Raw genomic sequence first — 15,030 nt, forward strand, 5'->3', positions numbered from 1 at the left:
CAGGTGGTGAGAATTAAATAAAAGATATTGTGGAGTGCTTAGTACAGTATCTGGTACATAGGAAGAAACACTCAATAAATATTAGTTATTGATATCATCCTTACTATGCAAAGTCTAAAGGGCTTAAATTCTTTTTTTCCCTAATTTTTCATTCCTCCTTCCTTTGCTTTCCTTTCCTTTTATGAATCAAAAATGACAGTGTATTAGGCAATATGGAAGTTTATTTAGCTTTCAGATAAAAATTGGTAAGTAAAGTAATCCAGGACTTGCCTAGCAGCTCTACAATGCAGACTACTTCCCCCCTTTTTAGGTGAGACTTTCATCCTCATTGTTCAAAATGGCAGCTAGAGCTCCAGCAGTCATGTCCACATTCCCCATAACAAAATGGAGGAAAGGAAAAGAAAGTCAGTCCCTCTCAGTAAGGACATTTCCTAAAATGTACTTATATCCTTTTGGCCAGATGTGGCTGCTAGTTGAGTTCAGTTCAGTTGCTCAGTCATGTCTGACTCTTTGTGACCCCATGGACTGCAGCACACCAGGTTTCCCTGTCCATCACCAACTCCTGGAGCTTGCTCAAACTCATGTCCATTGAGTTGGTGATGCCATCCAACCATCTCATCCTCTGTCGTCCCCTTCTCCTCCTGTCTTCAGTCTTTCCCAGCATTAGGATCTTTTCCAGTGAGTCAGTTCTTCGCATCAGGTGGGCAAAGTATTGGAGTTTCAGCTTCAGCAGAGGCTGGCAAATGTGACCTGTGTGTGCCAGATGCTGACGTACCCAGAAAAATGTGATTTATATTACAACATAAAACTGAGAGAAGGCATAGAGACTGAAACTATTACTCCCTGATATTGCTCACCCTGGGAGTCTAACAGATTGAGATCATTCCCCAGAAATCCTCTGCTCTCATGCTGCTTCTACCTGCTTACTTCTCATGTAAGGGAACAGCTTCTCCAAAAGGTAGTCCCGTGGTTTATTAATCCTACTTAGCTTGGCTCATTTTCTTCCTAAATTCCTCCCATACCTTTCACTTATCATCCCCCAGCTTCATTCATTTTCTTTTTACTATCCAATTTTAATAGACAACACAATTACTCCACTGTAGAAAAGTTAGAAAACACAGCAAAGCACTTAGGGGAACTTTTTTTTTTTAACATTCAAAAATCTCACCATTTAGAAATAACCACTCTTCAAATGTTAGTGTACAGCCATCTAGAATTTTCCTCAGGTAAATATATATATAAATATATATACATATATATATTTATAAAGAAAGCCTAGTGTACATAACTGTTTTTAATCTCTTCTGTTATACTTAACAATATGAGTAATTCTCAATGTTGTTAATTATAGATGAACATCATCAACTTTAATGATTGCAGGGTTTTCCATTGTATGGGTGTATCATAATTTATTCAACTGATTCTGTTTATACATAACACTGTGTTAAACCTCCTAGTACATACATCTTGGCTCATTTGTCCACCAGATGAGCTGTGTTCCTGTGGTTGTCTAACTCCCCAGGGACCAGCAGAAAAGCACTGGTCTGCCATCCCATCAGCAATATAGTGCTGTTCAGGTCTTATCTCGATCCCTAAGCTGTTTGCAGTTCATTTTTAAATGAACATTGAAGACTCAGAAGGTCCTTGAAGAACTGAATTAATATCTCCTCACCTCCCCCTCATAAATAGCAAGACTGTCCCCAGCCGAGGGGCTACTCCACCCAATGACTGAGGAAAGCACAAAACACAATACAATCGCAGGTGACACTAAAGGGCTTTCTATAAAACCCAAGTTACTAGAACTTTCCATTTGTCAAACTGACTTCAAGCAAGACCAGAGTGAGACAGTTTCTCTGTGGAGAAACCAGTTTCAATTAGGAAAAAAATGCATTTGACTGAAATAATTGTTTAGACTGACAACTGATTTGACAAATAACGATTCTTTAGCTAATTTTTTTAAAGTGATGATTGATTTCTGACTGTTACTTTGTTTTAGTTGTGCTTGCTAAAGATCCAAACACACATGGGGTTTTCAGTTTCTAGACAAGGCTGAAGACAAATTATGGTGTATCACTCTCACATAGCACTTTCTATTTTCAGGGAGTTTTCACCTCAATTTTCTTCCCATTAACACTGAGGAGCAGGTAGAACTGATATCATTAGCCCTACATTACAGATGTTCATTTTAAAAGGTGTCATCTATTGAGCACATTCTATGCAAAATATGAAAAAATACACAGAATGCATCATTAATATTCTTTCGTCCTCACAGCAACTCTAATAAGGTAGATATTGTTATCACCTCATCTTATAAGTGAACATGGTTTAAGAAAGATGAAATAACTTGACTGTAGTCACACAAGAGCAAAGAGGTGAACCCAGAATTCAAAAATCAGTATTCCTAGAAAGAGTCACGGTCTTAACTCAAGTTCCCATAGTGGCAGAGTCAAGTCCAAAGTCCTGCTCCCTGCATAGTGATTAAGAACAGGGTCTCTAAAATCAGATTGTCTGAGTTCAAGCCCCATATCACCATTTCCCAGCTGTGCCACTTAAGTGTGTTACTACACCCCTCTGTGCCTCAGTCACTCCACCTTAGAAATGGGGATAATACTGTCTGTCTCAAAGGTTAAACAAGGTAATCCACCTATGGCACTTAGTGCATGGAAAGTACTCTGTAATTAGTGACTAATGTGACCCCCTTGGTCCCTCTAAGCCATACATATTTTCTTGATCTGTGTCACTGCAGGTGCCTCGAGCAAAGGCCTTATGCAACTACCGAGGGCAGAATCCCGGTGACCTGAGGTTTAATAAGGGAGATGTCATCCTCCTCCGAAGACAGCTGGATGAGAACTGGTACCAGGGGGAGATTAATGGAGTCAGTGGAGTCTTCCCAGCCAGCTCCGTGGAGGTCATCAAGCAGTTGCCCCAGCCACCCCCACTCTGCCGGGCCCTCTACAACTTCGACCTTCGCGACAAGGACAGGAGTGAGAACCAGGACTGCCTGACCTTCCTCAAGGTGAGATCCTGGGCAGCCACAGTCACCAGTGATCACATAAAGGCTTTGGCAGAACTTAAGTTGTTTGTTTAATATTTGTTGATTTTTTAAAATTACATTTTATACAGGCTTCCCTGGTAGCTCAGTGGTAAAGAATCCACCTGCCGATGCAGGAGACGCAGGTTTGATCCCTGGCTTAGGAAGATCTCCTGAAGGGGGAAATGGCAACCCACTACAGTATTCTTGCCTGGAGAATTCCATAGACAGAGGGACCTGGTGGACTACAGTCCATGGGGTCGGAAAGAGTTGGACACAACTTAGTGACCAAACAACAACGAACAACGTGTGCCTATATATTTTATGTGTATGTATAGTTCAAACTATATGGAGGTGAAGTCACCAGAGAAATCTAACAGGAGATTGATGGCAGTCCTCAAACATTTGTATTGCAATTATGAAACTAAGTATCCATACACTCATTCATTCATTCATTCTGCAGTTACTTTTGACCACCTATTCTTTTAGACACTGGGGAGATAGCATGAACAAGTCACAGCATCTGTGCTTGGGCAGAGTAGTGGGAGAAACAGATAGTTAGACAGAAAATTGTAAACATAGTTTAATAGCATGCTGTATAGAACTACAGATCTTACCTCTTCATTGAGTGTCTGTAAGGATATTCTTGCTGACCAAGTTCACTACTGCTTGTTTACAACACTATTTTGTCTGTAGACATTGCATTCAAAACACTCCAAACAGCAACTACTGAAGCCTGCATGCCTAGAGCCTGTGCTCCTCAACATCAAAAGCCACCGCAATGAGAAGCCTGCACACCACAACAAAGAATGACCCTCACTCTCTGCAACTAGAGGAACTCCGTGTGTAGCAACAAAGACCCATCGCAACCATAGATAAATAAGTAAATTTTTAAAAACCACTCCAAACACACACAATAACATAATTATATCTTACACATAAATAACCTCTTACAAGATATATTTTTCAAGGACATCAGTTACCCTAAGATTTTTTTTACCTCTTTTTTTTATTGGCTGATTCTTCACCATTTGTAAGTAACAAGTCTGCTAAAGTCTAGACTATAGCCATCCCTGTATATTCGGGGTGAGGGGGTGGATCCAAGACACACTGAATCCTGAGGATGCAGAGTCCATGGATTCAGACGGTCAACTGTACTCTAAGTCTTGAATTTGAGCAACCTCCGGGAGGTAGTGGAGGACAGGGAAGCCTGATATACTGCAGTCCATGGGGTTGCAAAGAGTTAGCAACTTAGTGACTGAGCAAGAAAATTTAGTATTTAACATTCCCTAAACATTCAAATTTTCTCATAGAAACCCAAGTTGGGGTAATTTTTATTCTTTGCAACTTAAGTCAAACACAAGTGCAAGTAGCACTGCTACAGTAAGCTCAGGAAAGGTCTTTTGTTTTGTAAAACATTTTTATTCCATCACTCCCTGAAATGAGATTTGCTTCAGATTCCCTCAGACCAGATAACTTCACTGTCCTCCATATTATGAAATATTGATCTTTGTTATTGTCTTCACACCTCAGAGTGAGTCCCCTAAAGAATACTATTCTGTAGCCAACCTGCACATTTTATACTTTGGCTACAACCAGAGGACAGCAGTTCAATTCCAGAAGCGTTTATTGAGGATTTACTTTATGCCTGGCATTAGACACTGAGCTCTGGGGACACAGCCAGAGGAAGACATAGGCAGGGAGCATATCTGCTTTTGTGTCCCCTCTCTGGGAATTTGCAAACGAGGACACTTACCCAAGAACTTGTTCATTCATTGAATCCATCCATGTACCAGGCTGTCTGTGCAGATACAGTGAGGAGTCATTGTCCATATCTTCATGGAGCCAGCAGTCTAGTGGAAGGAGCAGACACATAAATGGGAAATTATAACAAAGGACCCAGAAGAGAGGATTTGCTTCCTCCTAGAAGATTATCAGGGCTTCCCCAATGGCTCATCATTAAAGAATCTGTCTGCCAATTCAGGAGACACTGGTTAGATCCTTGGGTCAGGAAGATCCCTTGGAGGAGGAAATGGTAGCCCACTCTGGTATTCTTGCCCAGAAAACCCAATGAACAGAGAGCCTGTCAGGCTACAGTTCATAGAGTCACAAAGAGTCTGACACGACTGAGCACAGCACAGTGGCAGAAGGCTATCATAGACTGAGACTTCACTAGGAAATCTCATGGTCTTCCTAAATTCAGCATGTCTAAAAAAAACTCAAGATCTTTTCTCCCAAAGCTACTCTTTTCCTGGTATTTTCTGTCTCAGTAAATTTTCTAATTTATTCACACATGCATTCATTCATTCACCCATGCATGCATTCAAGAAATACTGATTGTTTAAAAATTGTGTATCACTGTGTTGTACACCTGAAATTTATATTGTACATCAACTATATCTCAACAACAAAAAAATAATAAAAACTGATTGGTTGACTGCTAAAAGGGAGCCACTGTTTAAGGTCCTGGGGACAAAAATGATCAAAATAGATCCAGGCCTTACAGACATGGAGTTTATGGTCTGATGGGATAGACAGACATTATAGCAATCATAACATAAACATGTGTAATTGCAGATTATAATAAGGACAAAGAAATCTAAGAAACGGTATAGTGACATAATGAATTTATATTTGGATTCATCTACATTACTAAGGGACATAGATCAGAGAGATCAGTGGATGAATATTCAGATTTAGATGGATGAATACTCAGACTTAGATCGACGAACAGGTGTGGACATGGAAGGATGTTCCTGACGTGATATTAAGGGAAAAAAACAATGTGTCCTATATGACTTCATTTGAATGAATACAAAAGAAGCCAAATGAATATATATGCTAGAGTCAGAGAGGAGGTAACCTCTTGCTAGGTGTCAGGGAAAAGCACAAGAGCCATCTAGGTGCTGGAAATATTCATGTCTCTTGCTCCAGATGGGGGCTTTGTGGATATATTCAATTTTAAAACTTCATCAAGCTTTACATCTTAAATATTTATGCTTTATTGTATGAATGTATACATTTTATGAAAAAGTTTTTAAATTTTTAGTTTCTAATTTTTATGTTAAATATAAAATATATTATAATTTTATATATTTATTTATATATATTTTTATCTTCATATAAAAGAACCTGGGAAAAAGACATGTTAACCAAGAGGTTAACATTGATTGTATCTATATTGTGATAGAATTCTTTGTTTTGCCTATTTACGTTTCCAAACATTTCTACAAATCTCCATATAACCTTTGATAATAAAAACTTGAATAAAAAGCCATTTTATGTTTGATACATTAAAAATTGAATGGGTTCTGAAAAGTGTTCAAAATCATAATACAATACATTCTTCCTTTTGCTAAGCCAAAAGTCTGTCTCCCTACGTCTTCCATGTTGATTTCTCATCAGATTAATTTAAATGAAAAGCCCTGATTCTGCTGGTGATGGAAAATTAGAGACATTTCCAAGTTTTCTTAATGGATTTCCTTGATGCTCCAGATTATTTCTACTCCTCTTTTGGTCTTAGTGACCCAAATACTGTCCTTTATGAGAAAAGAGTATTTTAGGAGAGAGATTTTGTAAATAGATTGTGAAAGAGTTACCTTACTTGCACTTTACACCGTCTGAGACTCCAAGCTGATCTCTATGGAAAGCTTTCCCTCCCAGAAAACTGAGAGTAAATGCTAACCAGGAGACTTTCTCTCTTTCAGGATGATATCATCACTGTGATCAGCCGAGTGGATGAGAACTGGGCAGAAGGCAAGTTGGGAGATAAAGTCGGTATCTTCCCAATCTTGTTTGTAGAGGTACGTGACTATCAAGTCTACATCTGATGCGAGGTTAGAATTCTACATAGGCTACAGTGATGCCTGAGAGGAATTTCTATTTGATATGAGGCTTATTTCAGAACTAAATAAAGTCTTGAAAGAAAATATGCTAGTCCATAATACCCATTTCTGAACTTCTCTGGTGGTCCAGTGGTTAAGACTCCGTGATTCCAATGCAGGGGGCACAGGTTTGATCCCTGGTCCAGGAACTAGTGTCCGACATGCCATGCTGTGAGGCCAAAAACAATTTTTTTTATTACAAAATACCCATTTCTGGCAAGACCATGGGAAAATAGATCTTTTAATTCTGCTGATGGGAGTACAAATCGCTGTCATCTCTCATCTCCAGACTCAAACTCTTGTCAAGGATGTTGAATATGTACATCTCCTGTGAGTCATGAATTGCACACCCAAGAGTAGATTATAAGGAAATAATAAAACAAATGTGCAAAGAAGTATGTACAAAATGCGCAAAAATGTTTACCATAGCATTGTGCATAGTGGTGAAAAGTCAGAAATAATCTAACTACACAGCAATAAGGATTTAGTTTTTTTTTAATTATGGTGATGGAAAAATACAAGCCTATTAAAAATAAAATGTTAAAAGATAATACTCAATATCAGGGAGTATTGGTATTATGGAAAGATGTCTGAGATTTATTTTTCAGTTCAGTTAGTTCAGTAGCTCAGTCGTGTCCAACTCTTTCCGACTGTATGGACTGTAACACACCAGGCTTCCCTGTCGATCACCAACTCCCAGTGCTTGCTCAAACTCATATCCATCGAGTCGGTGATGCCATCCAGCCATCTCATCTTCTGTCGTCCCCTTCTCCTCCAGCCTTCAATCTTTCCCAGCATCAGGGACTTTTCCAAGGAGTCAGTTCTTCGCAGCAGGTGGCCAAAGTATTGGCACTTCAGCTTCAGCATCAGCCCTTCCAATGAATATTCAGAACTGATTTCCTTTAGGATGGCCTGGTTGGATCTCCTTGCAGTCCAAGGGACTCTGAAGAGTCTTCTCCAACACCACAGTTTAAAAGCATCAATTCTTCAGTGCTCAGATTTCTTTATGGTCCAATTCTCACATCCATACATGACTACTGGAAAAACCATAGCTTTGACTAGACAGATCTTTGTTGGCAAAGTAATGTCTCTGCTTTTTAATATGTTGTCTAGGTTGGTCATAGCTTTTCTTCCAAGGAGCAAGCATCTTTTAATTTCATGGCTGCAGTCACCATCTGCAGTGATTTTGGAGCACAAGAAAATAAAGTCTGTCACTGTTTCCATTGCTTCCCCATCTATTTGCCATGAAGTGATGGGACCAGATGCCATGATCTTAGTTTTCTGAATGTTGAGTTTTAAGGCAGCTTTTCACTCTCCTCTTTGACTTTCATCAAGAAGCTCTTTAGTTCTTCTTTGCTTTCTGCCATAAGGGTGGTGCCATCTGCATATCTGAGGTTATTGATATTTCTCCCAGAAATCTTGATTCTAGCTTGTGCTTCATCCAGTCCAGCATTTCCCATGATGTACTCTGCATATAAGTTAAATAAGCAAGGTGACACTATACAGCTTTGACGTACTCCTTTCCCAATTTGGAACCAGTCCACTGTTCCATGTATGGTTCTACCTGTAGCTTCTTGACCTGCATACAGATTTCTCGGGAGGCAGGTAAAGTGGTCTGATATTCTCGTCTCTTAAAGAATTTTCCATAGTTTGTTGTGATCCATACAGTCAAAGCCTTTGGCATAGTCAGTGAAGCAGAAGTAGATGTTTTTCTGGAACTCTCTTGCTTTTTCAATGATCCAGTGGGTGTTGGCAATATCATCTCTGGTTCCTCTGCCTTTTCTAAATCCAGCTTGGACATCTGGAAGTTCTCAGTTCACATACTGTTGAAGCTTGGCTTGGAGAATTTTGAGCATTACTTTGCTAGTGTGTGAAATGAGTGCAATTGTGTGGTAGATTGAACTTTCTTTGGCATTGTCTTTCTTTGGGATTGGAATGAAAACTGACATTTTCCAGTCCTGTGGCCACTGCTGAGTTTTCCAAATTTGCTGGCATATTGAGTGTAGCACTTTAATAGCATCATCTTTTAGGATTTGAAATAGCTCAGCTGGAATTCTATCACCTCCACTAGCTTTTTTCGTAGTGATGCTTCCTAAGGCCCCTTGACTTCACGCTCCAGGATGTCTGGCTCTAGGTGAGTGATCATACCATCGTGATTCTCTGGGTCATGAAGATCTTTTTTGTATAGTTCTTCTGTGTATTCTTGCCATCTCTTCTTGATATCTTCTGCTTCTATAGGTCCATACCATTTCTGTCCTTTATTGTGCCCACCTTTGCATGAAATGTTGCCTTGGTATCTCTAATTTTCTTGAAGAGATCTCCAGTCTTTCCCATTCTATTGTTTTCCTCTATTTCTTTTCACTGATCACTTAGGATTGTTAACTAAAATAAATTTTAATGCTTGTAGAGTTTCATATTTAGAAAATGAATTTTTAGAGTTCTGTTTCTCAACAATGTGACTGTGACTATAATTAATACTACCAAATTGTATACTTAAAGATGATGATTATGGTAAATTTGCTATGTATTTTTTCACCACAGTTTTTAAAAAACAAAGTAACTGCATTAAACTAGCTTTATAAACATGTGTGTATGTGTGCGTAAATGGATAAAGGACTGGAAGAACATGTACAAAGATATTAACAGTGGTGATCACCAGATGGTGAGATTCTAAATGATCTTCATTTTCTTCTCCTACTCTGTATTTTGTAAATCTTCAGAAATTAGCACATATTACTTCTATTTTTTTAATCTACTTTAAAAGAAAGAAAGAACACCTGTTAGGTTATCTCCCTGTTTCTCCAGATAATATATCATCTATAGCCTCTAACCTCTCTAGCTGTCAGCCTCACCCCAGCTTGAAGCAGGTCATCACAAATTTGAAAGCGAGGTTTCACTGTTTAACTACCTTTGTTGAGTGCTTACCAAGCACAAAGCTTTAAAAGTGAGCAGTGCCGAGCTATAAGAGAAGTAAAAGGTGTACTCCTGGCCCTCTAGGAGGGTGGGGTGAAACAAAACAGAGGCAGAGTTGCAGAGAAGGGACCAGTATTTCCATTTGAAGAGCCAGAGCAGGTTGTGAAGTGAATGGAGTGCCCAGATCACTGCCCAGTTGTTGAGGTTCCCTCTATACTACCCCCTACTCAATCTGTATGGAAGGAAGGAAAAATGGAAGGGAGGCAAAGAGGAAGGGTCCAGAGAGGCTGGGCCTCCTACTTTCACCACCAAATGATAGTGCTTCTTCTCTTGTTGAAGCCCCATCCAGGTATATCCACCCAGTTCTCTACTTGTTCAGTTTCACTCATTTTATGAGGCTCAGCTAGAAACCTAATTTTCCATAAAATTCCAGTAACTAGTTGAACATTCAGCTGTCTCTTTCTTCTCTGAACACCTGATGAATATGTGGATTGTACTTCACAGGCTAGCCCAACACAGAGCAGATACTTTGTTAAAAAAAAAAAAAAAAAGTTTAGCTTCACAAGCAAATGAATGAAAAAATATTTGGGAAATGTTCCAACTGACCGGGAAAAAAACTCAGAGAACCATCCTTTCAACATGACCTCGTCCCTCATCCTAAATATATATTCAACTGTTTAACTAATTTTTTCATTGAATGCCTGCTATGTCAGGTCTTGTGCTAAGTCCTAGTGATACAAGTCAGATATGGGTCCCTAATTTCAAGGACTGTAAGTTGAGACATTAATGAGTAATTATAAGTGTGATGAATGATGCAAACAGTGAAGGAGAGGCAACTACTGGGGGGAGGAGCATATGATGCGCAACTTACTTGAGTAGGGCGTTGGCAGATGACTTGTATGCCAAGATCTGACAAATGATTAGGAGTTGTTTAGGTAAGAATGGAGGGAAGAGGGTTTTGGGGACTAGAGGTAATATGTGCAAATGTCCTGCAGGATAAGGAAATGTGGTAGCCTCCAAAGAACCAAAAAATACTAGAGCTGGAGCTTAGAGAGTAAGAGAGAGACAGGAAAACAAAACCAGGGAAACAAATGGGAACCAGACCAGAGGGGACCTTCCTACATTAGTCAGGATGAGCCAGGTTATGCCATGGTAATAAACAGCCCCCATATCTCAGTGGCTTCACAAAGAAAAGTTATATCCAATCCATATTACTTGCTCAGCACACAATGATGAGAGGCTGTGCTCACATAGTCATTGAGGAACTCTGCAGAATGAGGCTGGGCCATCTTATAGCTATGCCATCTGGAACACATGGACTTCCTAGGTTTCATGGCAGGGGAAGAGTAAAGAAGAGAGAGTTGTATACAAGCAAAGGCCTCAGCTTTGTGACATTTGTCATTCCTACTCATAGTTCATTTGCCTGAACGAGTCACATAGTCCCATCTGTCCTGAAGCCAGCTGAGAAGTATAGGGGACCACACGGAATATTTGCTGAGCATTCCTGCCATATCATAAGAAGTTTGAACTTGACCCAGAAATCAGTGGACACAATTGAAATATTTAAAATGAGGCAGTGATTCCATCAGATTTGGGTTTCTTTTTTTTAATTATTATTTTTACTTTTTGGCTGTGCTGGGCCTTCGGTGCTGCACGTGGGCTCTCTAGCTGTGGAGAGAGGGGCTTCTCACTGTGGTGGCTTCTCTTGTTGGGGAGCACAGGATCTAGTCCCACAGGCTTCACTTGTTGCTTCACGTGGACTGGGTAGTTACAGCTCCCGGCTTCTAGAGCACAGGCTCAGTAGTTGTGGCACATGGGCTTGGTTGCTCCATGGCATGTGGAATCCTCCCAGACCAGGGATCAAACCCATGTGCCCTGCATTGGCAGGTGAATTCTTTATCCACCTGGGAAGTCCAGATTGGGGTTTCTTAAAGATTGCTCTGAATGCAGTGGGAAAAATGATTTGATGAGGAGGAATTTTTTAAAAAAGCAGAAAGATCAACTGAGCTACTCCATCACTCAGTTAGAAAATGACTGTGGCTTTGACTAATAGATTGGAAACAAGTGGACAGATTCCAGGACCTTTTAGTAGGTAGATCCACAGGAGCGGGGGACAGGGGCAAGGAACTGGTCAAGGATAACACCCCACTTTTGGCTTTGTGTCCCTAGGTCAGTGGTAGGGCCATCTGCTGGATGAAGCAACACTTGGTGAAGAGGAACAGTTATGATGTTTGGGAGATGATGGTTTTCTCTCCAAGGACAGAGATCAGCTACAACTAATCCCTGTGCTGAGCTCAGTTTCTCAGTCGGGTCCGACTCTTTGCAACTCCATGGACTGTAGTCCACCGGCTCCTCTGTCCATAGGATTCTCTAGGCAAGAATACTGGAGTGGGTTGCCATGTCCTCCTCCAGGGGGTCTTCTCAACCCAGGGATCAAACCCAGGTCTCCCGCATTGCAGGCTGATTCTTCACCATCTGAGCTACCAGGGAAGCCCAAGAATACTGGAGTGGGTACCCTATCCCTTCTCCAGGGGAACTTCCCAACCCAGGAATTGAACTGGGGTCTCCTGCATTGCAGGTGGATTCTTTACCAGTTGAGCTACCAGGGAAGCTCCTCAACTAATCCCTAGCTGGATGCATGCTGCTGCTGCTGCTGCTGCTGTTGCTAAGTCGCTTCAGTCGTGTCTGACTCTGTGCGACCCCATAGACGGCAGCCCACCAGGTTCTGCCATCCCTGGGATTCTCCAGGCAAGAACACTGGAGTGGGTTGCCATTTCCTTCTCCAATACATGAAAGTGAAAAGTGAAAGTGAAGTCGCTCAGTCATGTCTGTCTCCTAGTGACCCCATGGACTGCAGCCTACCAGGCTCCTCTGTCCTTGGGATTTTCCAGGCAAGAGTACTGGAGTGGGTTAGCTGGATGCATAGGAGGTGCTTAAATTTTTGTAGATTAGAGCTTGCATAGTCCCTTGTATTATTTCAAGAAGCTTCTTCATCGGTATGGGAAAAAAGGCATCACTGATTTTATTACCCATTTCTGATACCCTTCTTTCCCAAAACTTCTACATTTAATGATTATTCATTTGGATACTCTCCCCACCACTCCACCTCTAAAATTAGTGATTACAAGAACCCTCACAATCATCATCAAACTAGCCATCGCTTCATTTGTTCTCCTAATTGCTAGGAGGGGGAAAGATAATCAAGTGGTTGCTCTAATCTGGGAACCTGGTTTTCAAAAATTACTTGAAATCCAAATTGAGCTTTTTAAAGCAGCACTTAAATGTTGACTCCAGTCATTTCATTAAGACCAGCACTTGCTGAGAACTCTTTAAATAAGTTTTGAACCATCAAGGCCATGCAGAACAACTGAAGGGAAGGAGAGCTTCCTTCTGGGAGCAGCAGGGTGGGGCATTTTGGCATCAACAGGATTTTTCTGGTTAATGTATCATTTGACTTATTGAATTGCACCTGGATAAAAGGTGCTAAAACAAACACCGAGCTTATGCCAGTTCTTGTCAGGACTTCTCCTGCAGGGCCTGCCTGGGTCATGTGAACCTCGCTCAGCCCAATGAACCTCAAGGATATTGTTTCGAATGAGTGAGTGCAAATTGAACAGCTCTGCAGTCCTTCCCCGACTGAGCTATTAATCACACTGGCAGAGGACAGGGAAGACCTACAGTCACATGGGGCTCTTTGTCTGTGTTGCTGATGGAAAACACTCACGGTGTTGCTCACCTGGGGACAGAAAAATTAGGTTGAACCAGAAAAAAATATATTTATTTCATTGTGGCTGTGAATGACCAGAAAGAACTTTACTCATTCAGCTCAAAGCGTGTATTACCCTCTTCCTGGGGGAACAGTAGCGGGAGGCGTGCTCTGGGGGACCTGAGGCATGGTCCAGGCTTCCACTAAAACTGCCCTAAGTAACTTCAGTAATCTCCCAATTGATCGCCCTCCTTCCAGCCTGACACTTTTGAATAGCAGCCAGAATAAGGTTTTAATGTATTTCTTTTTATTTACATACAGTAAAATTTGCTCTTTTAAGGGACAACTTAACCATTGTCTCCCAAGGATCATGATTGCTCCTCATCAGCAAATGTTACTTGATCCAGCAAATGGCTCTACTGCTGACCTAGGCACACAAATCAGAAAGTGGGACATGATGGATGACCACTTCCTCTCCCCCATCCCATGCTTCTGTCAAACTCCCAGTCCTGTGGATCTACCTCCTGAAAGGTCCTGGAATCTGTCCGCTTGTCATCTACTAATCAATGCCACAGTCATTTTCTAAGTGAACAATGGAGTAGCCTCTTAATAGGTCTTTCTGCTTTTCTGATTGGAGAAGGCAATGGCACCCCACTCCAGTATTCTTGCCTGGAAAATCCCATGGACAGAGAAGCCTGGTAGGCTGCAGTCCATGGGGTCGCGAAGAGTCGGACACGACTGAGCAACTTCACTTTCACTTTTCACTTGCATGCATTGGAGAAGGAAATGGCAACCCACTCCAGTGTTCTTGCCTGGAGAATCCCAGGAATGGCGGAGCCTGGTGGGCTGCCATCTATGGGGTCGTGCAGAGTCGGACATGACTGAAGTGACTTAGCAGCAGCAGCAGCAGCTTTTCTGATAAATGCATACAGTATAACCACACCACCATCAAGATGTAAAATAGGTCCTACACCTCCCCAAAAATATGAAGGCAGACTGCCCCTTTGAAGTCAGCTCCTTCCCTGACTCCTGCTCCCGAACACCCCACTGATCTGTGTTCTACCCCAGCAGTTTTCCTTTTCCAGAAGGTCATAGAAATGGAATAGAACAGAATGTTGCCTCCAGAGTCTGGCTCCCTTCACTTAGCATAGCACCTCTGAGGTTCATCCGTGTTGTTGGGTGCATATGAAGCTCATCCATTTTTATTGTCAAGTCATATTCCATGGTAGGGATGTGCCAGAGTTGGTTACTCACTCACCAGTTGAAAGACATTGCGGTTGTTTCCAGTTGTTTGGCAGCTAACAATAAAGCAGCTATAAATACTTGCATGCCAGTTTTTGAGTGAGCCTAAGTTTTCATTTCTCTTGGGTAATTATCTAGGACTGGGACTGCTGGGTCAGATGCTAAGTAAGAAACTGCCAAACCGTAGCATGAGCTTTTAAATAAAGGCATAAATCAGATCATGTCACCCTTCTACCCTAATCCTACCAAAGGCT

General features: G+C 41.3%; 2 protein-coding genes across 11 annotated transcripts in view; one reads left to right on the plus strand and one right to left on the minus strand.

Annotated features, from left to right (window-relative positions):
* GRXCR2 (glutaredoxin and cysteine rich domain containing 2) overlaps nt 1-15,030 on the minus strand; it is a 221,772-nt gene that overhangs the window by 133,985 nt on the left and 72,757 nt on the right. For 5 of the 8 annotated variants that reach the window (XM_081504987.1, XM_081504989.1, XM_081504988.1 and 2 more), the window contains one exon: nt 4,788-4,884. The gene's annotated coding sequence lies outside the window, so the exon portion shown is untranslated. Of the gene's footprint in view, nt 1-4,787; nt 5,103-6,978; nt 8,661-15,030 lie in introns of those variants that run through there. The other 3 variants (XM_081504993.1, XM_081504994.1, XM_081504986.1) reach the window with 3 other exon arrangements.
* Nucleotides 1-15,030, plus strand: part of SH3RF2 (SH3 domain containing ring finger 2) — a 142,207-nt gene that overhangs the window by 56,874 nt on the left and 70,303 nt on the right. For all 3 annotated transcript variants that reach the window (XM_081504984.1, XM_081504983.1, XM_081504985.1), the window contains exons 3-4: nt 2,747-3,016; nt 6,739-6,834. In XM_081504984.1, the coding sequence (XP_081361110.1) occupies nt 2,747-3,016; nt 6,739-6,834 (366 nt within the window). The remainder of the gene's footprint in view (nt 1-2,746; nt 3,017-6,738; nt 6,835-15,030) is intronic.

The sequence above is a fragment of the Giraffa tippelskirchi genome, chromosome 6 (assembly GCF_054371585.1).
Source record: "Giraffa tippelskirchi isolate mGirTip1 chromosome 6, T2T-mGirTip1v1.2.pri, whole genome shotgun sequence".
Classification (NCBI taxonomy): Eukaryota; Metazoa; Chordata; class Mammalia; order Artiodactyla; family Giraffidae; genus Giraffa; species Giraffa tippelskirchi.